The sequence below is a fragment of the Biomphalaria glabrata genome, chromosome 2 (genome assembly GCF_947242115.1).
Source record: "Biomphalaria glabrata chromosome 2, xgBioGlab47.1, whole genome shotgun sequence".
Taxonomy (NCBI): domain Eukaryota; kingdom Metazoa; phylum Mollusca; class Gastropoda; family Planorbidae; genus Biomphalaria; species Biomphalaria glabrata.
This window is the reverse complement of record NC_074712.1, coordinates 16,299,188-16,326,269: the sequence shown is the minus strand read 5'-3', so window position 1 is coordinate 16,326,269 and position 27,082 is coordinate 16,299,188. Positions and strand designations below refer to the sequence as shown.

At 31.7% G+C, this 27,082-nt stretch overlaps 1 protein-coding gene across 1 annotated transcript in view; it reads right to left on the bottom strand.

Moving 5' to 3' along the window:
- Positions 1–80: 80 nt before the first annotated feature.
- LOC106074673 (uncharacterized) overlaps positions 81–27,082 on the bottom strand; it is a 114,459-nt gene continuing 87,457 nt past the window's right edge. Inside the window, exons 42-74 of the mRNA XM_056019387.1 lie at positions 26,631–26,789; positions 25,629–25,800; positions 25,293–25,508; positions 24,659–24,939; positions 23,967–24,104; positions 23,022–23,117; positions 21,170–21,358; positions 20,912–20,989; positions 20,103–20,264; positions 19,272–19,433; positions 18,202–18,363; positions 16,957–17,127; positions 16,586–16,762; positions 16,287–16,457; positions 15,973–16,137; positions 15,127–15,291; positions 14,672–14,836; positions 14,396–14,551; positions 11,032–11,184; positions 10,278–10,436; positions 9,844–10,011; positions 9,547–9,717; positions 9,065–9,229; positions 7,697–7,870; positions 6,925–7,019; positions 6,569–6,638; positions 5,795–6,062; positions 5,029–5,125; positions 4,543–4,630; positions 3,604–3,759; positions 2,910–3,038; positions 2,462–2,558; positions 81–1,983 (exon numbers count right to left, since the gene is read on the bottom strand). Coding sequence (XP_055875362.1) covers positions 1,782–1,983; positions 2,462–2,558; positions 2,910–3,038; positions 3,604–3,759; positions 4,543–4,630; positions 5,029–5,125; positions 5,795–6,062; positions 6,569–6,638; positions 6,925–7,019; positions 7,697–7,870; positions 9,065–9,229; positions 9,547–9,717; positions 9,844–10,011; positions 10,278–10,436; positions 11,032–11,184; positions 14,396–14,551; positions 14,672–14,836; positions 15,127–15,291; positions 15,973–16,137; positions 16,287–16,457; positions 16,586–16,762; positions 16,957–17,127; positions 18,202–18,363; positions 19,272–19,433; positions 20,103–20,264; positions 20,912–20,989; positions 21,170–21,358; positions 23,022–23,117; positions 23,967–24,104; positions 24,659–24,939; positions 25,293–25,508; positions 25,629–25,800; positions 26,631–26,789 — 5,177 coding nt within the window. The 3' untranslated portion in view covers positions 81–1,781. The remainder of the gene's footprint in view (positions 1,984–2,461; positions 2,559–2,909; positions 3,039–3,603; positions 3,760–4,542; positions 4,631–5,028; positions 5,126–5,794; positions 6,063–6,568; positions 6,639–6,924; positions 7,020–7,696; positions 7,871–9,064; positions 9,230–9,546; positions 9,718–9,843; positions 10,012–10,277; positions 10,437–11,031; positions 11,185–14,395; positions 14,552–14,671; positions 14,837–15,126; positions 15,292–15,972; positions 16,138–16,286; positions 16,458–16,585; positions 16,763–16,956; positions 17,128–18,201; positions 18,364–19,271; positions 19,434–20,102; positions 20,265–20,911; positions 20,990–21,169; positions 21,359–23,021; positions 23,118–23,966; positions 24,105–24,658; positions 24,940–25,292; positions 25,509–25,628; positions 25,801–26,630; positions 26,790–27,082) is intronic.

Here is a 27,082-nt window from a genome sequence, read left to right as displayed (position 1 = left end):
ATGATTTCTTACCCAGCATATTGTCCCACTTATCAATCTCTATAGAGATAGGACAACGAAAATAGTACAAAATATCAGAATGTATTTTCTTTAGTTTATTTCAAAACTGACCAATGAGTTGTAAGTTATAACATAAATGAAAACTAAATTTCTATTGTCTACAACCTTTGAAAGCTAGTAAGATAAATGGTAATGAAAATATATAACCAGAACCCTCGATACTGTTTTGGGTTAATGTTTGTAAGTATTTAAAAGAAATCCATTTCAATAGGTCTACATGTTTAATATAATTGCTTAGACACACACCCTAACTTTAGTAAGACTACAGTGGCTCAATTGTATTGCAATAGAAATGAGTTAAAAACATGGCAGTGTCCATCAAAATATAAGATTGAACCACAATCTGTCATTAGTCATTGAGGGAAACAATGCTCTGAGGACATTGTCAAAGATTTTTTAAACCGTTGGATGCCCAAGGCAAATTTTAGCACCTAACAAACATATATGTTAAAACTCCAACAAACAATAAATAACAGTGTAGATTGACATATTTGAAAGAGAACAGAGTCAAAACAGCAGTTACCATAACAATACTAATATACAAAGTCATAATTTCAACATTATAATATAAGCTTTTCCATGAGTATGATGAAACAGAGGCATTAGAGGGCACTACATAGGACTGAAATGAATATACACTTAAATACCTTAAAACATTATCTATAAAATTGAGAATGGCTGTTTATGTGGGACAGCATTTCTAAAAAAAAAACAGTAGAGAAGTATTAAACCTCTGAATACATTAGATACAAGTTGATTGATTAGAATTGTTCAGGCTGTACAAGACAACAAGCAATACTATTAAGCACACATTTGTAGAATTTGAGGGCAATATAAAAAAAAAAAGGTCTACTATTTATGCCCTATTTAAATATTGTTCAAATAAAAACCAATTAAAATTTAATGGAAACTTAATTAGTTGAACTGGTACTTTTTAAATATAAATTCATCTCAGCACATATCTGTGTGGGTGTGTATGTTGATTGTATACAATGTACACTATATGCATAGCGTGAAAGAGTCAATTATATAGTTTTAAAAAAGTCACAGGAATGTTGATGTTCTAAAGCTGATTGCAGCAACTCTGGAATAGACTAAATTGAGGTTATTAAAATAATCTTAACAAATTGTTCATTAGTTCATTAAAAATTGTTTACATTGTTTTTGTTTGAAATAAAATCTTGAACTAAATGTATGTTGTCCTGACAAATTCAAGTCTGCCTTCAGTTTTCCTATGAGTCTATTGTTACTAATGCAGCCTCTAGAGTGGAACATAATTATCCAAAGACAATGCTGATACTCCACTAATCTATCAACCTTAAGTTCTGCTGACAAAATTCTCCAAAAGTTTACACGGATAAATTACCATAAACTTTAATATAGTCATTTAGTTATTAAAATTAATAAGAAATGCTCAAAATTACATTAGATAAAATAAATAATAAAAAAAAAAGAGGTCAACTTTTTTACAAATTAGATAAATGATAATAAAATATATGTTAGTTACAAATGAGAGTGTGCTATTTTTATTTTTGATTTCTTAACAATATTTAGCAATAGCACAAAATGTTTACATTGATCTGAAAGGAACATGAAACATTTACATGATCAGATCTTTGTGCCAAGTACAATTTTTACATAAACTTCATCTGTATGGTATACAAATATAATTTTTATATGTAAGATCTGTGATGTGTTTAAAATTGTCATAGTTTAAATATTTAGAAACCCCTTGAATGTCTGGAAGTTTTCTCATAAATAGAAGGGTCATGATCATAGAAGTCCATGACCTCAGCATTGTACATAGTGGGATCAGCTAGCATGGCTGGGTTCTCAAACATGATTGGCTGATTGAAGTAGGGTATGCTGTGACTCAGGACTTCTGTGTCAGATGTACTTTGAGTAGACTTGGGTTGTCTTCGTCTGCAACAAAATAATAAAGAATGTTGTATTTGTCAGGCTACACACATAAGTATATATCCTGTTACACACAGGACAGCATAGATAGGAAAGCATTCAGAATCATCCAGTTCCTGTTCCACACAGGACAGCATAGATAAGAAAGCACTCTTTTGAATTGTCCCACCAGCTTTTCTTCGAACGACCCTTTCTTCATTTCCACTGTACCTTAAAGGAGGACTTTAAACAGTGAGTTATGTCTTACAATATGTCCAAACCAGCTCAGCTTTCATCTCTTCACAGTATTCAATTAATGTGCTCTCTAAAATATTGCCTAACCTAATACTATAGAAGTCTGAGCTTTCTATGGTTGCAACTAAATTTGTATTTGGTAATATCAATTGTGTAAGTTCTATTAAATTAGAAGTAAAAACAAATGTAGTGTAAACAAAATGTGAAACCAGTTATTTTTTGTTTCAATTCATGCAATGGATTCACTCACCTATGCAAACAGATTCCAAAGATGATTAACACAAGGAAAAAGATGGCACCAAATGCTACACTCACACCAACTACAACACCCATGGTGTCAGAGTTTTCTGAAACAAAAACCCTACTAAATTTTGAATATATTTGAAAGCTAGTGTATACACAATCTTTTAGAATCACAAGAACTTAAAATGGAAAGTAGATGCTTTGATTCTAGCATTTCTGATTTGTTAGCTCAGAATTAATGTTGAGACAAAATCAAAAAGGTTTTAATTTGTTTAAAAAATGGTATTGCATTTCTATCTTAAATATTAATGATTTAATGTCCTGAGAATATTGACTAACCCATACAAAAAATTCAAACCAAAATAGTTCAAGCCTTACACTTTAGGGTGCAGCCCACTCAAGACACATATTTTCTATTATAAGGTCTATGAGTTAAAAGAGTTGAATTCACTGACCTAGACTTTGTCTCTGTTGACACTGTGAGCCCATGTAGTTTTCACTACAGAGACACTGGTGTACTCCACTTGATGTAATCTCACATTGACCACTGGTGCCACAGTAATTGGTATCAAAGTAACACTGACCTGTTAAATAAATGTTAAACTTAATGTTAGGGTACAATTGCTATTAGTCTTTCAGGATGCTTTCAACTGACATAGTTACAGAGATTGTTATTACTATTGCACATTGGGAATTTCCTTAAAGACTCATGGTTTGGGGCTAATGAATGAAGTTGTGTGTGGTAAACAGCAAGACCAATGGTCTTTACACAACAGATGTATGGTACCCTTTACATCTAGCTGAACTCTCAAGGTTGTTCAAATATCTTTAGCTAATGATCCCTTTTTCCACTAAGACTGGGACCAATTATTTTATGGCCACTACATTCCATTCAGTAATAGCAATAGTAATAGAGGTTCACACATTTTTATAAAAGGTAACACTAGAATTCAATGTCAACTATTATGAAAGTCATGCTAGGAAATAAATCCATATAGATGAAATAGATTGACAAGTTGTGAATGAATAAGCTAACCTTTACAGTCAGCTTCACTTTGAGAATTCAATGTCAACTATCATGAAAGTCATGCTATGAAATAAATCAATCCAAACAAAATAGAAAGACAAGTTGTGAATGAATAAGCTAACCTTTACAGTCAGCTTCACTTTGTGAACCAGTCTTGGTGGTTTGACCTTTTGGACAAGAGTCACACTTTTCACTTGGTGGGTTTGTACTGTATGTTCCTTCTCTACAAGCTTCACACTGACCACTGCTATTAGCAAACTGACCAGCAAAGCATAGAACTGAAACAAAGAAAATCAATTAAAATGAATGCTTACAGCTGAGACATTCATCAATCTACCAAAAGTTTTGGCTTTTCAAGACTTAAAAGTAGTGGGAAGTGTGGACAAGAGGCTAAGTACGCTTGAACTTACCTAGGCTACCTATGAAGGGGGCTCGAGGTTTGACACATGACTCAAGCAGAGTTGTGTTTACTGAGCGCCTAAAGGCAGCAGGTAAAAACTTCTCCCAGATACCCCCTCCCCCAGTGGTCCACAATTGGGATTAGACCATAGTGCTCTGAACATGCTATAAGCATGAAAGTAGCAATTTAAAAAAGCTAATAATCATTTATTAATTATTAACCATAATATAAATATATAAATAAATATGTAAATATATATAAATCTGATGAAATTAGTATGAGATTTTGAGATTTTAACTGCATGAAGTTATAGTCCCATTTTGTTTGATTCAAATGATGCTCTTTGAATGCACTAGATAGATACATTTTTATAAAATTCTATCAGCAAAGTTAGTTTATTTACATATTATGAACATATGTAAAACATTTTCTTAAGCTCAACTTAGAAATGTTCCAAAATTTAAAAAAAGCATTAATCCCTAAGCATTAAAACAAAGGTCACAGAAATTAAATTTTGGCAATCATAGATAGTTCTGATTTAGACAAACACAGTTTACTAGACAATGATAGTTAAGAAATCCATTATCTGAATAAAGTTGCTGATGATGGTGCTTAGACAATCCCTTATGCACATACATTGTATCTAAATAATACAACTTACCACAACGTTGGAGTGCTGAACTGTAGGTGTAACCTGGTGGACATTCCCTGGTGAGACTAACATTGACAATATCTAATTCATTGAGTTCCTGGAAGCACAAGAATTATTTTTATTTTAATTCTCTTTAAAGTCAATCAATAGGATCAACCAAGATAATTATTTATATGATAATAAATGTCGAATTATAAGAAAAAAAATGTATATCATTCAAACAATCCACTTCCGTGTCTTGGGTGCCATTTATATTTACAGTCACCAAACACTACAATCAACAAAACTTTATTTGCATACAAAAACAAACAAACACTAAAAGTGCAGAACAAGAACATACAAACTAGTTGACAACAGAGGAGAGAAAACAATTTTAAGTTCATTTATATATGAGAGAAGTCATAAAAATTTTTTTACGATAATTTATCAAATCTTACAACTATTTAAATCTAATCAATATCAACACACACAAAAATGAAAGAGCTATATAAGTACCATAAGGTCTTCATAAGGCAGGAGGTCATAGTTAAACAATTCTAAAACAGCACTTTCAGTGTTTCTCTTGGTGCCATTATAGTCTGATAGAGGTGAACTGAAACAAGATCAAAGGTGAAGGTTTTTAATAGAAACAAGAGATTTACATTCGATGTGTAAAAAAATATGTAAGAAAAGAAACTTGTTCAGTGAAAGACAGTTTAACAAATTTAAGTTTATGTAGTAAAAAGTTGTTTGAAAAATGATTTGGGGGGGGGGGGAACAGTGAAGCCTGAAGACAAGAAATTCAAACTCTAAGTCTTCATTGATTCTCTAAAAGTCTTACAAAAACATTGTAAAGCGAGAAATCTATTCAACAGTAAACTGTATTAGTAGTCTTGTGACACTTTTTGATTTTCCAATAATAAATAACTGAACTAGTTTCTATGACACTCTTCTTCTTCATTCTCATTATGACATTTTTAAAATATTGAAAGCATTTGCTAGAACTGCCTTTAAAAACATTTATTTCCTTCATGGAATCTCCACAAAATTTGTGTTGTTTTCTAATTATTCCCAGCCTGACTTTTAAGAAACATCCAAAAGTATTGTTAAAAAGCATTTGAATTAATTCAAGTTTGGTTTAAACCTGCTTAAAGATTACTGAATACAAATGAACAGAAAATGTTGAATAGTTTGGAATCCCCACAAAGCAAGATTTATAAATGTTACTACTCCACATGCAGGAAAGTAATTGTTAATTAAGGAACATTATCAAGTTTCTCACTCAATATCTTTGAGATCCAGCTGGACACTTGAAAATGTATTGGCTTGTCTCTTTCTGCCATGATTACACATTTGAAGGATAGTGAAAATCATATTACTGCAAACACTGGTAGGACACAGTCCAGGGTATCTCTCTCTCTTAGCTGTTCTTACAATGCCAGTAATTAGGTCTGATATTGTCACTCTCAAATGTTGCTCATTATAACATAAACCAAGGGAGATTAGTATGTACACTCTAACAGTTATCTTCACTTCTGCTAATGGTAGGGCTGAAAAAGATTATAAATTAGGCCGTACCGGTTTAAATGAGAAGAATCCTACAAATCATTTTGTCTTAAATAATACATAGACATGTGTATGTATGTACAATGGTATATCTTACCAATAATGTTCAAACAACTTTAAAAAAAGAATGATTTGAATTGATAATTACAAATATTTCATAATTCATCTAAGGTTCAGGACCAATATATGTATTGACAATTGGATCTATAGATTCCTAAAATAAGTTAATTTGCTGCCAATGTACAGCTCAAAACACTTATATTTAAATTATCTTAACTTGTCTATATCTAAACCCTAGATGTTACTTATGTACTACTTTTAAAAAAAAAGGTAAATTAGTCTTTCAAGCAAGCCTCACAAGAGAAGACATTTGTCTATGTCAGTAATGATTCAGAGACATGTGAAATATTAAATTAGAAAGCAATGGTTGTACATTATGTTACAAGTACGACGAAGAAAGTTTTATTTATTTATGAGATTTTCAACCTACCATTGCTCTGAATGCAGCTAGTTGATCCTGGTTTTAATGTGGTATAATTTGTTGGACAATATTTACATACCTTGAAGGGAAAACATTAAAACAATAAAATATTTTTGGAAGGAAAAAATTTAATAAAATTTAACCTAATTACAATGGTGAGTAGTATGCATTTATGTTTTAAACATGAGCTATATTTAATTTATTACTAGAGATCATCAAATGTTTGAAGAATAACACAGACTCACATAGTTCAGCTACAATTCTTAAGTTGAATAACTTTTTTTTTCTTAATATGCCTACAAGACAATTGTACAACATGTGTCCATTGTGTACAATTAAAAAAAATATTTTTAATGAATTCTTACATTTATAAGAGCAGCTTCTTCCTTATATTGACCAACTGGACACAAAGTACAATTTTGAGATGTCCATGAGTACCCTTGACCACCAGGACAGTTGGCTAAAAATCAAATATTAATTTATTAACAAGCATGAATTTCCACATGAATTAAATATTTTAAAAATTCATTTCATGGTTAATTATAATTTTTAAAAAATTGTAAAGGAAGATGCTGTGCAGGATCTGATCTCTGGATCACCTTGAAATCAGTCCCAAGCAGGAAGCCATGAACATTTTTCAGAGATAGGAAACCCAAAAACATTCTTATAGAGTTATCTCAATGATATAACTTATGTGAACACTCATGACATAAGCAGTTAACTGAATTAAATGCAAAATAAATAAAAAATATTAAGAATCCAAATATTTTCTTAATTTTTATAGAGCGTTTTGATGTTTTAAAATATCACACAATTTTAGCAAATTATTTATTAAGACAAAGAACAAAAAAAAGCTACCTTTATAGTCAAACTCTGAAAAAAGAAAGGCTAAGTAAAAGACAACCATAGAAATAGATTTGAACATTAAACTATAGACAAGAGAAAAACACACAATTATGAAACTTGTAGTTCTTTAGCTTCTCTAATCAGAGCCTACATTTTAAAAAAATAGTATAGTATTTACATAACAAGATATGCTTTTAAAATTAAATCACAAAATTACATGGACACCTATATTTTAATGAGCTATCCAAGTTTAAAGTAAAACATTGAAGCAGTTTGGGTTTATCAACTTACAAATACAATATCTGCTCTGATAAGTAGCTCCCTCAATGAGTGTTGTTTGATTGGTAGGACAAAGGTCACAGTTGGTCATCTCAACAGTGGACATATTCTTATAGGTTCCAATTGGACACCTAACGCAGTCAATGTACAAACTGGTGGGACGGTAAAAGCCTTTCTTGCAAATTCCTTAAAAATTCATAAAATTAAAAAAAAATTGATTGGTCATTCTACAATAGAATACATTTAAATGTTGTAATGTATTGAAAACAAAAACAATAATAGTACATAAAAACAAGCATGATCACAATTCAAACCCAAACAATTGAAAGGTATGTTTGCAATGAGAAAAAGTTTATTAGATACATTATAAGCAGATGTTTTAGGTCAGCTGATGTGTGGTCAGCAGTAGAACCAAATCTTTTGTAATTAAGATCTTGGTAATACCTACAAATATTTTGTGTACAAAAAAAAACTTTTTTTCAAGCAATCTCTTTTTATGATTTTGACTATAAAATGTATTCAAATTAATATTAGGGTCTGAAATCCTCAGTTTTGCAATTAACATCTCCACCAATATGATCCACTGATAAAAAAGCAAAAATAAACTTTTTTTTTAAATGATGAATACATGACACAGTGCTGTCAAATTACTTTTAACTTCTCTCTGGTTTCAGTGTGATTTCAGTGATTCAAGCCTATTTGCATTCTGAGTTGTATCCATTTCGTTTAGAGACATCTGTTAACTTTTTGACTGGAATGCAGCAATTCTATTACAATATCCATTTGGCAGCTCAGTCAGATCAACAAGGCCTCTATCCATTTAAGCTTGCTTTTTTTTCTTTCTAAACTACTTCATAGTGGAATTAACAAAGTTGACTTCTACTAATCTACCCTTCCAATCTGTTTTCCAAAAAGATATCTGTTATGAAAATTATTTACTGTATCGATTGTCATTCTTATGTTTTATGTGAATGAGTTCATGAAATGTTAGAGATGTGTGTTGTGTAGTCATTTAGAGTATTAAAGCCATACTAAGCGGACATGGTTTTCGACTATTGTATTATTATGTTCATAACAATATCCATTCTTCACAGGCTTTTATAATATTTTAACATACAGTTAGCATTTGAAGTAAAAAATAAAAAATTTGGATTTGAATTTATGGCTTAAGATACTTTTGTGGGCAGATCTAGTTTGACCTTTGAACTTAAAACATCATAAAATGTATTTATGAAAAGTTTTTTTATTTTTAGCTATTATTATTGAAGCATTTTAAATAATATTTAATAATCTGAGTTTGATTTTGAAAATATTTGTAAGATTTATTATTTTGAAAGCTAATTTTCTTCAATACCAAAACAATATACAACAAAAACTTACTAAATTTACAGTCCAGTAAACTCGTAGCACCAGTGATAACTGTAGTAAAGTTGGAAGGACAAGCTTGACAAGATGTGCTGAGGTCTGTAATGCTTTTGTATCTACCATATGGACATTTGGAACAAGATCTGTTGGTCAATGTGAAATAGCCAGCTTCACACAGAGCTGAAATAATCATGAAAGATTATATATATAAATATAAAAAGACTTTATCAATATCTATTGAACCAATAGAATATACTTTTTAAAAATTTGTTTTATAACATTCAGATGATTGTTATGTCCCGATCAAACCTGCAGGGTGGCAGAGGATGGCACTGGGCAGAATTCAAACTCAGAAAGCAACTAATTGAAAGTCCAGAGCTGATACCACATGACCTGGCAGTCATCATGATTCTGATACCCTTAGGCTTAACTTTACCCAATGCACCTAATTCTAATCCTTGCCTTTACTTAAAACCATTATCTCTAGTCAGACTTACGATAGCAATCAGTCCAGTTGGTGGAAGCAATGTTCAATGTTGATGATGGTCGGCCATCTACTTGAGGACATATCTTGCATTGAGTTTGGTCTCTTTCATCTTGGTATTCTCCTTTAACACAAGGATTGCAGTGTGTTTCATTCACTCGATAATATCCAGCATTACAAGATACTATGAAAACAAAATTATTTCATGGTTTTAGTGACAGCAAACAAAAATGAGCAGTCTTTTTATAAGTGCCATTTGCAAACCATTTATTAAAAGAGCAAATAAAAAAAAATAGTTGTCTTTACTAACCACGTGTACAATTTGCTATATGTGTATTTCCAACATCTGGTGTGGTCACTCCCGGTGGACAAGGTATACATTGGTTCTGATGATTGCCAGTTTCATTTTTGTAAGTACCAATGGGGCATGCAATGCAGGATAAATTGTCATTAGAGAAAAACCCTGGTTCACAGTAAGCTGTTAAGAGAGAAACCATTCAATTAAGGAGAAGATATTTTAAATTACAGTTTATAAAGTAAATGTTTATGAAATAAAGTGACTTGTCTTTTGATAATCAACATGGTTAAGGATCCAAAAGCTGTTTCTCATTAATTCTTACAGCTTAACAAGACATTTTGGTACCAAGAAGATATTTGATAAACTTATTTCAAGAAGGAATGAGTTCAACATATAGGAATTCTGTGTTCTAAATAACACATTTTTTAAAGTTTGGTACAACTTACCAACATTACAATCATTGATGGAGGTAGAGGCTTGAGATGAAGTGCTTGTGTTAGAAGGACATTTCATGCAGTCACGATTACCACGTACATTTTTGTAATGACCTACTTCACACTCATGACAGCTTCCATTCTTATATTCTTTGCCAAAGTCACAATGTACTGCAAAGCAAGGTTAAAATGTGACGACCTTCAAGAAGCTGGTACATGTGTAGCTACAATATAGTCTAAACATTTTTATGTAGATTAAACTTTTAGTGTTTCTATTTAGGCAAATTTGATTTAATATCAATTACCACAGACAATGAGCAGTTATATTACTTTACTTAAAAGCTTTACCCAGATCTCATTTCAAACATTTTTTTGATAAACATTTAAGTATAGAAGCAAGCCACAAACAATAAGGAAACATTTATAGGAAGTAAACTCCTTCATTTGATCTGCATTAAAGCAATGGTATGCTTCCATCACAATGGTATGTTTCCATCACAATGTTATGCTTCCATCACAATGGAATCATGAAAATATTTGCACACAATGATCACTTGTAAAAAAATGTATAAAAGATATTAGCATTGAGCTCAACAATCATGCTATGTCTCTTTTGGTTTCACTGAAACTGACCAGCATATCCCTATCTAAGTTTTGTGTGGAGGAGTCAATGATAATAGAAAATACAACTGTTAGCAAACATACTTGAAATTTAACCTATTGTAATATATAGTGACTAGTAAGTGCCAATATAAAGCATACTTACATACAGTGCAATGAGTTCTGTTGCTGGGCTCAGAAGTAAAATCTCCTGTACAGTTCTGACATTTTCCAAAGCTGTATTCACCTTTGAATTTATCATCTCCACAGGGAGCGCAAGTATCGTTTGAAATACCTTCTTGACCAGCTGGACATTTAACTAAACAACACAAATATGTTACATTTTCCTTGTTACATTATATGGCATAGATGTTAAAAGATAAGTGATAAGATTTGGATTTTGGGTTTTTGGCACATTGCCACAATTTAGGCCATGTTGTACCCATAATCCCTCTAAAATTGCTTCCCCTATATAGGTCAAGTGTTTAGAGTTACACAACTGAGGTATTAAAAATAAGGTCCACTTACACATCGAATAGTAAAAATTTTAATAATCTAATAAAAATCTGTTGTAAATATGTATACATAAGTACTTTGCCCAATCTTAAATTTTAGTAGTCAGATAAGAGATAGCTGCCAAACAATGGAGTTGAGTTTATTAGTACATTCTATGGTAAAGATATTACATGAAATGTGCTAGCTACAGAACTATGGAGTTGAGTTTTTTTTAATAGCAACAGTAGCTGCTTCAGAGTTGATAAAATCAGAAAAAAAAATCTACAATACTGAACATTTGCAACTGTGGTTTTCAAAAACTATTTAAACAATTTTCCCTTTTTAAAAAAAATGTAAAGAATGAAATATTGGCTTGCCCTGCATTAGTTTGTTTAATAAAATGTTCATGACGTGATGTCTTCAAGTTGTTTTGTGTATTGTGCTGTCATCCATTTGTTAACCTTAGACTAAAAGGGTGTGAAAGGATGTATAACTGATAATTATGACATTTAGAACACAATATAAAATAGTTAATAAAAGAGTTAATCTTATTAATAAATCCTAGCAGATGTGAATGAAAAATGAAAATAGCAGACATATTGAGTTAAAAGATAATAATTAAACAATATTAATGTTGTTTTTTAAGATAATTTTTTTTGTAATATTTTATTGTTGATCAGAGAATATTTTAAAATCTTTAATAAAGTAATTGTGAAGGTTCTGAGTTTGGACGTTCTGAATGTGAGTCTTGAATGACGAAAAAATATAAATTCTAATTGAAATATATTATAGATCTGATAATTGGGACGTTCTATAGATACCATTAGATAGTTATATAATATTTCTACATTTCAATAGTTTTTTTAATAAGAAAGAAGTGTTGACACCCTGGGTTAGCATTTTATAAGCTCATTAATTATTGTTTGAAGGAAGTCTTTACTAGTTTAATAGAAAATGAAATCTGTTAGATATTAATATTTTTAAAAATTGTAATTTAATTAATATTAAGTAGAAACCGAATGGTTTATTACAAAATTCTTCACAATAACATCATATTAAAAAAAAAATCTACATCCGGACTGAAATAATGTGCAAAGAAGCTGTAAAAATGTGAGGGAAAAAGAAAGATCAGGAAAAAGAAAGATCAGGAAAAAGATCTTGGAAAAAGAAAGATCAGGAAAAAGAAAGATCAGGAAAAAGAAAGATCAGGTAAAAGAAATATCAGGTAAAAGAAATATCAGGAAAAAGATAGACCAGGAAAAAAAAGACCAGGAAAAAGAAAGATCAGGAAAAAGAAAGATCAGGAAAAAGATCTTGGAAAAAGAAAGATCAGGAAAAAAATCTTGGAAAAAGAAAGATCAGGAAAAAGAAAGATCAGGAAAAAGAAAGATCAGGAAAAAGATCTTGGAAAAAGAAAGATCAGGAAAAAGAAGGATCAGGAAAAAGAAAGATCAGGAAAAAGAAAGATCAGGAAAAAGAAAGATCAGGAAAAAGAAAGATCAGGAAAAAGAAAGATCAGGAAAAAGATCTTGGAAAAAGAAGGATCAGGAAAAAGAAGGATCAGGAAAAAGATCTTGGAAAAAGAAAGATCAGGAAAAAGAAGGATCAGGAAAAAGAAGGATCAGGAAAAAGAAAGATCAAGAAAAAGATCTTGGAAAAAGAAAGATCAGGAAAAAGAAAGATCAGGAAAAAGATCTTGGAAAAAGAAAGATCATGAAAAAGAAGGATCAGGAAAAAGAAGGATCAGGAAAAAGAAAGATCAGGAAAAAGAAAGATCAGGAAAAAGATCTTGGAAAAAGAAGGATCAGGAAAAAGAAGGATCAGTAGACAACATAGTTAAGCATGATATTTAAAAATTTTAAGCAAATGCATGATGGTAGTAATTGTGTACTGTATTCCCATCAAGTTTCTTCTTTTGATGACATGGATGAAAGATACATTCATTCTCTAGCTCAAGAAAGAACAAATATCAAATGGGATCCAACATTTTAGCCTGCAACTTTAACTTTATCTTTAAGTTGTGTTTTTTGTGTACTTTTTATATTGTTACGAATCTCACTATCCAGGCTCTCTGCAAACTGCACCATACACCACCAACTTAAAGAACTTGACAAGTCAGGGCTCCAAAATAACGTAAAGGTTTAATGTCCATAAATAACAGCCAATACTGTACAATTGGCAGCACGTAGAACAGTACAAATAGCTCTGCGATAACAAATATCTCTCCGATAACACCGTTCCGCCGTATCAAGTCTTGCACTGGCCTCTCCGTCTCGTTCCGGGCTTGCACTGGGTTCAACAGTTCAGGACTGACTTCACACACTTGGGCTCGTTGTGTCGGACTCGATCACAGACCAAGATCAAGACGCCGTTCGTCTCAACTGTACTTGACAGTACTCCGCACTGAACCGTCGTAATGCTCCGTACAGAACCACACCGTTGAACTGTGCTGTAGTCGACCGTGTTCTGAACTCCTGTCGTGAACCCGCTCTCTGAACCGTCTTGACTGCGTCGCCTCCGCTCTTTATATAGGGTCCCTACTAGCCTTCTCGAACCGGACAGAACGCCGCTCGACGTTTCTAGGTGGTCAGATGACTACAACTCTCGTGACGCTCCTGAGCTCTTGTTCACGACGGCGATCCTTCCCGAACTGTCCTGTTGACACTCGACTCGGCTGACAGTCGTAACTCGTCACGGTTGACCGCTCGTCTAGCGCTGGCCTGGGGCAATTTGCGCCGTCTGACTACACACACACCACTACCCCTCTCTGTGCCACCACCAAGTTTATAACAATATGATATAGACTTGTTTATGTTACAGTATTCTTATCCAATAATAATCATGTTCTTGTTGTGATTATAATAATTAAAATATTTACTTTATCAAGTAGGTCTAGTTCATATAAAATTTAGTCTTAAATATAAGAATGAGCTGTCTATAAGTGGACTTCAACATATTAAATTAGCATAATAATACCCAATACATGTCTCACTGTTTAAAGTACTCACTGTATACTGTCAAGTGTCATTACTTACTGGTGCAATCATCTGGACTGGTTGAACCAGTTGATGAAGTACTGGTGTTGGCTCTACATTCATTACAAAATCTTTGGTATGGTAAAGGTTGGAACTTTCCAACATCACACGGCTTACAATCATCACCATCTATTGAAGTTCCAGCTGGACAGGCTCCTGTAATTCATTTAAAAACAAACTTCTATACTACAATAGTTTGCTTATAAACTACTTATCATTCATGAAGATCATGTTCATAAAACTCATATTTAAACAGAGCATAGATTATTATCTTACGTAAGGAACAATTTTTTTCGTCCACTGCCCCAGTGCTTTCTGTTGTATAATTTTCTGGGCATTTCTGACAGGGTTCAAATCTCATTGAAATGTTTCCATTGTTCCAATAACCTTGACTGCATAGGTCACACGTTCCAGTTTTGCCTTGGCCAGGTGCACAAAATGCTGTCAGATTTTAAAAATGCCATGAATACATATTTAAATCTAGTCAATTTTATCATTTAAAAAAATAATGTGCATTTCTATTCATTTAGCCATCCCTTTTCCCCAGATCTTCAAAACCCTACCAACAAATTGCAGTAAACTGAATAAATTTCCCATCATTGCGCCATGCATTCTTACAATCTATACCACTAGGGCAAGATGATCTGGAACAAGGAGTTCCAATATAAATAATGCTCCATTGGTATCTCTAAACAAAATAAATTGTAATTCAGATATGTTCATTTTCTTACCAATGCAACTAGTAGATGTGTTACTGGCTACACTCACAGTACCAAAACCTTCTGTACAGTTGAGACAGATTGTACTTGTGTTGGGCAGAGCATTGGGTTGGTATGTGTCATAGGGACAAGCTTGACATGTTAAGTTGGATAGTATATAACCTGGACTACAAATCTCTGTTAAAAGAATCCATTAAAAAAAACTATGTATATTTGTTGAGAAGTGAACTCTTTGATTGTAATTGTTAAAAGGAAATTAACAAAATTCAACACCAAGGATTTTTAAATCCAAGAAAATATTATCATTAAACATATATGTTGAGTATTAGATATAACACTCACATTAGCATGTTGAGATTAAATGCTGTAAATTCTGTATATGTAAAGTTTTAAAATTGATTTTTTTTACATATACCGCTTATGTTCTGATTCATGTCCAAACTACACAAAATGCTGCATAAAAATACAACTACCTTTCCAAAAACTAATATATTTTTGAAGATTTTATCTGCATAAATGTGTCTACATGTGTGAAAACTTATAAAAAATATGATTTTAAACAATACATGGTCAAAGAGAGAAGAGAGAAGAAGGAAAAAGAATGCAATTCAGACACAAAACAGAACCAAATATTTAACATTGACAATAAAAGGAATGTGTTGTTTTTTTAGTATTTTGAAATGCACTTTTTCTAAAAAAATATTTCCATTAAAAATACTTGAATGAATTTTGTGATTCAGAAATATACAATGACTAAAAATCAAACAGTAAAATGTAACATGTCTTTATAGTTCACCAGACTTTTTAGAATCAATCCTTTATCTCAATACATGGCATATTAAATATTTGTTAACTTACCCAAGGAACAAAGATTTATATCAGTAGCTCCAGTGCTGTCAGTAGTAAAACTGTGTGGACATTTTTGACAAGGTTGAAATCTCATCGAAGTGTTACCATTGTTCCAATAGCCTCTATCACATACATGACAACTACCATTGTTGCCTTGGCCAGGATCACAAAATTCTGTAACATTTTTAGATACATTTAAAAACTTACCAAACTTTATAACTAAAATCATATAACCAGTGAAAAAAGAAAGTAATTTGGATAGTAATAATTGTTTATACAATAATGTATAGATATGTTCTTACCTTGTATATATATGTTCTTACCTATACAGTCACTGGATGAGTTACTAGCTAGATTCACAGTACCAAGACCAGCTGTACAGTTGAGACAGACAACAGTTGTGTTGGGTAAATTCTGAGGCTGGTAGGTGTCATAAGGACAAGCTTCACAAGTTGAGTTATCTCTGGATAGGATGTAGCCTGAGCTACAGATTTCTGTTAGAAAAAAAAACTTATAATTTTAAAATAAAAGAGTAAATATTAAAAAAAACAACACTTCTGATTATATTTAGTTACATACAATTTAAAAAGTAAATAAAATTTAAAAAAAATAAAAGGCTTACTTAGATTACAGTCAGATAGGCTCATAGACTTGTCTCCTTCAGTAGTGTTTCCAGTTGGACACTGAGAACAGTTTTTAAATCTATTGCCATGGTCACCTGGTCGATAAAAGCCTCTCTGGCAGGGTACACATGTCTTTGAGTTGGGTGTAGATTCTTCATAGCCAGCTTCACAATAAACTGGTTGCAAGAAAGAATTTAAGTTAAACATCAATGTGTGCAAAAACTCTGTGCAAGAAATGATACAATTAATTTTTTTCATTTGTGATTGTAAAAATAAACAGGAGCATTTAAATTAAAGATGATTATTCTTTGAGCATAATTTTTCATATAATTAACAAAATTTTGTTTTAAGTCTTCACTTTCAGACTTACATAAACACTGGCTAACACTTTGAGATCCTGTATCTATTGTAGAATAACTATCATTACAAAGGATACAAGTCATTGAAGCATTTTCAGGTTGATAAAATCCAAAATCACAATATTCACATGTATAGTTAACACCATCAGTCAGGTTTGCAAACATTCCTGATGGGCAGATTGCTAGAGAAATGAAAAAAAAAAGTCATTTAAAAAGTATGAGTTGATTTTTTTTTTTTTACTTATACCCAGCATCTTCTCAAAAGAACAAAACAGAACTGAACTGCTTGCTAGAGTTCTCAAAGCAATAGAGCAAAGTTCACAAAGCCAAGACTATAAAGAATAAAAAAAAAAGTTAGCCTAAAACTGATGTCACTGTATTACATGCTCATCATCATAATGCTTTATGCCTGCAAATTATGAACTTGGACAGATAATGCTTTTAGAGCTAATAAGTATCATCTAAAGACACTGCATCTCTAAGCATGAAGTTTGTATAAGGATCAAAGGTTGAATAGCATCTCACCATAGCTTTCTACAAAATTAAAGTAGTCGAATTATGTCGCAGGACTGTAGGGATTGGCCTAGGACTTTCTAGTAGGGTGGGATTGTCAGAATGATTAGCAAAAGAAATAAAGTGGTACCAACCAACAGGAATGAATAGGACACATACTTTGTGAGATCCTAAGTATGCCAGAGAACAGAGAGACATTATATAACTAATGGCACAAAATCTATTAATGGCCCATGAGAATAAAGGATTTGTTTGTTTCACAAAATAATTTAACATGTAATTAATTACCTTGTATTGCAATTTTAGATGTCTATAAATAGTATTCAATGTTAAACTTAAATGTATAAGTTAAGTTTTTTTAAAGTTGTAGTTCTGCTATGTGACAAAGGTTGGTAAAAACCTAATATCCTATTAACTCATCATTCTGTCATATATGGGATCAAGGGAAGTAAGCCGTTTCAGTGCCTTCGCATGTTGCTGGTGAACTTTATCAGAGCCCAAACTGGACATGCTAAAAGAGCTGAGCCCTATTGCTTTATTCTGACACAACTTGTCGGATATCTTCAGCCAGTTTCACACCAGTTCTTAGAGCTGCAAGCACTGTTTAAATATTCATAAGCACTTTGAAATAGTGTTTCCTTTTGATCAGTCAAACTGTGTGCATGGTTTTTTAACTTCAAGAAAAAAAATTATAGACTAAAAAATACTTCAATTAAATATTCTACACAATAATTTAAACCTACGTATAATACAGTCAGACTGTTTATCACGACCCGTCTCTATAGTTGTTACATTCCCAGGACAAGATGTACACTGATCTTGCTTGTCACCAACTCTGTAAGTCCCTCTAGGACAAGGTTCACATAGACCACTGCTATTTAGCTGAGTGCCAGGGGGACAAAATTCTGAAAAAAAAAAAAATTTTTTTTAGCTAAAGAAATAATTTCAGTTAACTATCCAACATTTTTAGCGGCCCCCGAAAGGGAAAAAGACGCTAATAGTTTTGTGTGAAACGTCTGTCCATCTGTCCGTCCCGTTTAGATCTCATAAACTAGAAAAGATAGTGAAAATCCAACATCCATTCAAAGTTCTGATGCAACGGCTACTTTTTTCTTTTCTTAAAGCAAAAAATGTAATTTTTTAAATCACTTATGCAGGCATTTTTTTCTTAAAAATGCACCACTTTTACAACTATTCACTATTAATAGTAACAAACACTGGAGATGCTTTAGCAGGGGCGATAGCCATTTACCATATTTTTAACTCATTTATGCAAATAATTTTAGATTTTTTGCCAAAAATGTTTTTTTTTACATTTGTATTGCTACATTATGTAAGTTCTGTCCTACCAACTACTACATTTACCCCAAAATAATCTTTACTTTTTTTTAAGAGAAAAAAATCTATTAAGTATGCATATAAGTTGGACATAATTTAAAACAACAATTAATAAGTAGTTTTTCATATTATCGCGTGAACTGAAATGAGCACAAACACAGATACAACTTGCAACTAAAGGAAAGTTTATTTTTTTAAGGAAATGTTTTTTTCTTTTTCTGAGGTTTTGAATTGACCCTTTACAAAACAATTAGAACAATTAGATATTCATTTTAAAACATCAGTTAGGCCACGTTTACAACTAACTTCACTTTCACCTATCCTATGGTTTGTTGGACGGCTGGGGCACCACAAAAAATCTTGAGTTTTTGTTTCCACACAAACTGTCTTTTTAACCTTGTTTTCCTTTCTGCTTTAATGCTAAAGCATTCAATTATGTGTTTAAACTCTGGCATAGGAAATGAAAACAAGTTACCTGTACAGTTGTCCAGATGTGTTGAGCCAACACTGTATGTTCCATGGAGAGGTGGGCATGGAAAACAATAATGTTTACCAGATTGGTTCTGATAGAAGTTGTGAGGACAGGGAACACACTTGTCACTTGTCAGATTTAACATATAACCCACACTGCAACTGACTGAAAGAAATTGATGACAAGAAACATTTTTCAATACCAGACTATTAGAACCAAGGACTATAATGTGTTGTTTTTACCAAGCTCAATCTGTCTGTCTATATAGCAAAAAGTTTGTACACATTATTTCTTTCACATTAAGCTGAAATTTCTCACAATTATTTCTTTAACTGACAACACAAGAATCAATAACAAAAAAAAACAACAAAATAACCAATTAGTCAATTAAATATTGGTAATTAATTATTATGTTTGGTACCTTGACCTACCAAATAGTATTAGTTCAAGAACAAAAGTCAGATTATTTGCAGATGACTGCATAATATATAGAACAATAAAAACAACACAAAATTTTATAAAAAGAGTTAGATGAATTACAGAAATGGGAATCAATGGAGCATGTGTTTCCAGCCTCCCCCTTTCTCAACTGGTCCAGACAAGGATCATAGTGCATTGAGATTGTAAATGTTTAGAGTTATGAATAGAAGTAGCTGCTCATTTATAGTTCTTTGATTTGTGATATAAGTTATTATCTTACAGATTTGCGAATTTGTAAACAGATTATTGTGATATAAGTCATTATCTTACAGATTTGCGAATTTGTAAACAGATTTTTGTGATATAAGTCATTACTTAACTAAACAATCTGATCTACATGGTCAGTAAACTTACCCACACAGTCGGACAGACTTGAACTTCCTCTCTGTAATGTCCCATGACTTGTTGGACATTGTATACACTCAGTTTTACCACCTTCATTAATGTAGGAATTTAAGGCGCAGAGCTCACAAGTTTGAGTTTGATTTTTGTAGTAAGAGCCTCTGCCACATTCAACTTAAAAAGAAAACAAGATAATAAAGTGCTAAAAATGAAGAGTAATTAAGTTATCATCTGAACATTTGTTACTCAGTTTGGCTTACATAAACTTTCCACATACAAGAAAAATATTAAAGATACTTTTTTTTTAAAAACAAAGTTAAATTAAGTGTAATTGTATCAATTAGTTAGGATCAGTCATGTAATTAAATTTTTAATAGATGTAGACTAATAATAATAAATTTGTGTGACCAGAAATATTTTACCAATTATTTATGTTTATCATAATTTCATGCTTTTAGCTTTCTCAATGGGCTATGATCCTGCTATCACTTACCTGTGTTGGGAAAGGGATGAGGGGGTAGAAATTAGGGGGTATCTAGGTGAAGGTTAATTTGACAGCTTTTTAAATGTATTTTATATAAAATCAAGGCTCATCAAGCCAATACACTTATCACAGTGTAAGCAACAGGCTTATGAAAAATGTTAAAATTGAGCGCTACAGAATTTTACCATTTTACTTAAGTAAGTTTAATCTTACTACTTCTAAATAAGAGATCACTTGTCATATCTCATCTAAATTTATTTTAATAGTATTAGGTGAAAATAATTATAAATCTGCCTATCTTTAAAAAAAATCATAACAAGAACAAGAAAATGTTTACCACACAAATTATCCCTCAGCGTTTTACCATCTGGACAAGGGTAGTTCCCGTTTTGAATATTGCTAGGGTTTGCTGTTTCTTATTGATAAAAAAAAAAAAAAAAAGATATTAGAAAACAATTTAACTATCAATGTACCAACTAAAAAATATTACTTAAAAAGTTATCAAAATCTGCCAGAGTCCATGCTGTTAAAGCCCTAACACTTATATAGGGTTATTCTAATCAAACGGTGAAGAGCTATCTATAAAATAACTTACTTCCACAAACAATTCTGTCAGGTAATTCATACATATTGTCCAGATTATATGTTTTCAGCTGACCACAAGCAAGTACTTTAGGTGTCTGTACACTGGGTAAGTAACCATCTGGACAGACCACTACTACACCAGTAGAATGATTACAGGATTCAGTGTAGTTGGCAGGTTTTGTATCTTCACACTTATTAGCTACAGACAAAATAGATTTGTATAGTGATAAATATTGATAAGAATCTTTTGTTCAACAAACATAAAAAATTAGAGAAATTAATTTTAAAAAGTGATAGAGAGAGGCACAAAAGCTTAACAGATCCCTAAACAAAAGGCTTTGTTACTGCAATAAAAGACCTTGTTATTAGCAGTACAAATTATAAAGCATTCACACAATTCTGATGCAGTCCCAGTGGCGATGGGCAGGACACGTCAGCAGAATGGAAGACCGCAGCATCCCTTATCGACTCCTGTATGGCCAATTAAGGGAAGGAAAGCACTTGCAAGGCGGTCAAAGAAAATGCTTCTGGGACACCCTCAAAGCTTTTGTGAAGGCATTCAGCATAGACCCAGCCACCTGCTAGAATGACAGAGCTTCATGGCGTCGCGCTGAGGAAATTAGAACAACACTGGTAGAAGAAAAATGCCAGAGAAGAAAAGCAAGACAAATGACACTAGCTCCAGCTGGAATAACCTGCCCAGTGTGCTGCCGAACATTCCGGGCTCACTTAGGTCTCACAAGCCACATGAGGAGGCACAAAATCCCAGTGCAAAATCCCTCAGCCCCCTGGATGACAAAAGTGGTCATCATCGAACCACAATGGACGAATAATATATATGAACAAATTATAAAATGCATATAATTAAAGTCAATTTCAGTCAATAGAGAGCATAATGGCAAGTGTAAAGCATGGTCAGAATCTGTATGTGTATAGAGCAGGTGACTGTAATCAAGTAGCAAGCCTAAATTACTTGAACCTGCCCTTAAAACAAGATCTGATGGAGAAACATAAAATCACCATACTACAAATACTTGCAATTGTAAGTAAGTAAGTTCAACATCAACATCATTTAATGGAATAGGATGGTAATAACAGACAAGACAGTTCATTTTTTTTTAAATCTGAAATAATTATTCAACATTAAAAATAACTTAAATTTTAAACAATATGAAACTAACCTTGGAGATTAAGGACTATAAAAGTTAATAAAAAAAAAAATAGCAGAGGGCTGGTAATATTTATTTTTATGTAAAGACTATCAAAACCAGGTAGTGATGTTGAATTTCTAAATATTGTTAGTCTGAAAAAAAATGGCATGTTTTTTTTTTCACATACATTGAAAATGACAACATTACTAAAAAATCATATCTTATAAAATACAGCTGCTACTTCAAAAAAGATGATTATGTCCTACGCATTGAGCCTTAGTAATCATTATTAGCACAGAAAGTGTAGTCTCTACAAAGGGTCTAGTTCTAGTAGTTCTATATTCTCTCCAGGTATGGTTTACATTTTCCCTTCTTTTGTCCCTGTGAAAATTAGTGTATCATTTTCTTGTAGTTGTTTTTTTTTTGTTTTTTTTACCTCATTTTTGATTGTAAGTTCTCAAGTCTTGGAGAAACCACGAGAGCCAAATTGTCTGTACACTTTACTAGAAATCTTAAGTACTACCCAACAGAAAATCATTTGTGTATAAAATCTAATGTAATTAGTTTAAAAAAATTATACAGTTTGTTAAGAAGCCAGTGAATAAAAGAAGAACATACATAGAACAATAAAAGAAAAATTGACTAATTTATCACTTCCAAGCCCATATTTTTCCTTATTGAGTTCCATTAGTACTAGCTAGCTAAACTTACGTGTGATAAATGTTCTAGTCATACACACTCCAATATTCCCTGAGGAGTCATTAGCAGCCACAGCAACATCATAGGCACCATGGGAGAAATATTGCACTATAAAGTGGAGACAAAAGTTGAGGTAAAAGAAAATGAAATGCTTAGAACCATAAGATACTGTGATTATTAAAATATTTGAATCTTTACAGTTACTAATATTATATCATATGCAAGTGACTAATTTGGAATAGTTGTTGTTATCATCTTAAGAATTATAAATAAAAAAAAGGGTAATGTTAAGAAGTGGTTGTCTTGTTTGAACTTAAGTGTATGTTCTAAAGGGTCCATTGAAAAACATATTGTGCGGATAAATTCAAACAAAATGTGATAATGCTATTATTTAACAAGCAAAATACAAAAAAATAATTATTAAAAAAACAAAACTTATATTAAGTGTATCAATTAGTTTGGATCAGTCATGCTTTTTAGCTTTCTCAATACACTTGTCTGGACCAGTTGGAAAGGAGTAGTGGGAGAAAGTATGGAGTATCTGGTTGATGGCTTTTAAATGTATTTAAAAAAAAAAGGAATGACTTGAATTCAAAATTGTGGGCTAAAGCCTTCTCAGGCTTCACTCTACTAGTGAAGAGTCTATGAACTTGGAAGTCTGTATAGTTATCTATTGCTTCTAATTCATGTTTGTGTTCACTAGGCCCTAGATAACAATCTATAAAGGGGACAAATTCAGCTTATACCACCACTTCAGTCAAGTACAAATTCTTTCCCTTGTTTGAGATACCCAACAAAATAATTTATAGCCAAAACTAATAGGTTAATTTTTATAATTGATTATTCTGTTGTTAGGTAAATTTTCAGCTTGATCTGAGATTGGATGTTGGAGAAATAATGTGTAAAAATTTTTTGCCAAACAGAGTGAGTTGATATAGACTTTGTAATAAGAAGTACCATTTGTTGACTGTAAGTTGTTGTCTTTATCAGTAAAACTATAATCAAGTTGTCCAGAACCAATCTGGTGTTGAGTGTAATCCACTGCTATTACTTTCATTGGTAAGCATGTTTGTTGAACTAATGGTGGTTCTCTGTCTGAAAATAGTCACATATTGTGTTAAATCAAATATACAGTGATTGGGCATACTGTTTCATTGTTACAAATCTCTCTATACCAGAGATGCCCAAACAACAGCTTGCTGGCTGGGTTTGTGCTAGGATGTAACAAAATTTGAATCTAGAGGAACATCAAAAGCATGTATTAAAACAACAAACATTCTAGGTTCTTTTAAGCTGCATTCATTATTAGATATTCGTGATCATAATATTTCAGGAATGATAAAAAAAAAAACACTTCCCTAAGGGATTCTAAAACATATACCTTTTTTTACACTACATACTGAGTATCTTTTTGAGTGTCTATATATATTTGTGTGTATAAAACCCTTTCAAGCATTCTAATTGGGTGCTGATTTAATTTGATTGAGTCACTGCTCATATTTTGGCTAAAATATTTCATAGCTTTCAGCTGGAAATCTGTTGTTTTTTTTCTAAATAATGATTTCTAGTTTTAAATCATATAAATTATCAATACATCATTGTTCTGATTTTATTCTAATGCTAACTACAAAGACCAACAAAATATTTACCATCGTTATAACCATGACAGATGTCTTCCAAAGGAAACAAAGCACTCAATGTGATATCCACACATATTGATGTATTCTTTTGAGCCAGTGAAGTCTTGGACATAAGAACTTTCTCATCAAATGAATAATACGTCCAGTCTAAAAGTAGATTTTCAGGCTGAGGGACATAATTTTCATCTTCATATAACTGTGAAATTACTTCAGCAGAAAGAGCAGACTTCCACAGCTGGATATTAGAAATATAGCCAGAGAATCCTTGACCAAGCTGAATAGTAGCATATCTGTTAAAGGAAAGGCAATATTAGATTTGACACAGGCTACTATTTCAGGAACTTTTTTTTCAGCAAATATTTATAGTCTAGACATTCTATTAGTAAAGTAAAAAAAAAAATTGCAATATTAATAGAATCAATATTTTATCATTCCATATTTTGCTTAAAAACAACTTCTAAGATGATTTCTCTTCACATTCACTAAGGTGAAGTGGAAAGGGAGGGAGTAATTACAGGCGGACACACAATAATTGTGTGTATAAAATTGTTAGAGAATCATTATGATTTAATCTTCAATAAAGAATAATCCTAAAATCTTCGTTTTTTTAGATTTATTGGTATAGTACTTAAATAAAAAATACCTTATTTTATTAAACTTGTCATTGGTCATAGTTGAAAAATTAAAGGCATCGAAATATAAGACCAAAGATCCATTATGATACCAAGTGACTGCTATGAAATGCCAAAAGTTGTCAGAATCTAAAGTACAATTTATATTAGAACATGGAAAGTCAATTTCAGTTGAATTCAGCTTTACTTTTGATTTGAGTAAACTGAAGAAGTTTTCTTTTTGTGCACTGAAAATAAAAGAGGTCAGACTAGGAATTGAGTTTCTTTTTAAATATTTAATTAAAAAAAAATTTGATTAAACTTTCAATGTAAAGTACCAAAACCTTTAAAAATGTCCTTTTTTTTACCTGGTCAGAGAAAGTATTACATCAGAGTCATTCAAAGATTTAGCTGCAGCCAGCCACATGGTTAGAGTCAATGAGATGACATTTTCTAAACTAAATCCTCTCACTGAAGTGATCCATTGTTTCTTTATAGCAAAGTCTTTCAGAAAGACAAGATCAAAGTCCTTGTTCACTTCTGTGGATTTGAAGAGAGTATAGCTTTAAGTATTATCAAACTGAATATTCTAAGGTAATAAGTATTCAAGTCCCCATTTGTTTCCCAATTGTTTTTAGAGACGCAACAACTAAATTATTGACAATTCCTACCAGAATTATGGATTAATAGTTAAACATATAAATCTTATTAAGTTAAAATATAAAGTTGGAAATACAGTACAAATCCTTTAAGCATATTTATAAATGTAATGTGTTTGTGGTAAATGATTAAACAAGCAAATATAAAAAATCCTTTAAAAAAAAAACAACAACAAAGCTTAATTAAAGGGAAAAACTCTGACTTTAAAACTGTATCTACCAATAATGTACAAGTTACTTTCCTATTCAATATTAAACAAAATAATTAATTACCATTAATTAATTGACTAATTAAGAATTATTTTTTTGTATTCATGTTTTGTTAGGTACAATAAATAATTGTTTAAGGTATCAACTTGATAGCAGAATGCGCGAGGGAGAAATAGCATTTACAATTATTTAAGGGGACTGAACCAAACAAATTTAGCCATATCTGTGAATGCTGTAGTTTTAGTTTCCCTTGTTGCTATTAAACAAAAATAATGATGAATTACTGGTAATTAATTGTCTAATTGGGTACTTTTTTTTATTGATCCATGTCTTGTCTATGTCTATGTCAATGAATAATTGAGTTTCAGCGTGATCTGAGAATGGTTGTCTGAGAAATAATGTGTACACACTTTTTTTTAGACAGACAGACATAAGCTTTGTAAAAAAAAAACCCACAAATTTCAGCAGAATTAAAACATAGAATTGAATCCTTTATAAGACCTGTACATAAATTTCCAGAATGTATCTTGTCTGGTGGACAGAGGCAAGCAGCTTGCTGCAGGTCATTATCATCTGTGTATGTAATACAGCTAGAATCGAGTGGACATTTTCTGCAGATATCTACAGTAGAATTGCAGTAAGTATCATCACTTAGTTGACCTTTAATGATAAAAACAAGTATATTTCAAACAACATGGAAACTACAAAGAAGGAGGAAAAAAATAGGCAATATGTTCAAATCCTACTTAAATGTTAGTCTATACCTCTTCAATAATGTTTTTGTTAAATACATATTTAGAACTCAAACTGATCTCTTGTTTATACTTCATCCTCATCTTTAACCCCCTTTTTTTTTTGGTTTAAGTGTAACTTTTAGTCAAAATAACATAATGTAAATGTAGTTGGTTTTCCAAGTTTATTAGGCAATAATACAACTTTATCAGATTTATACC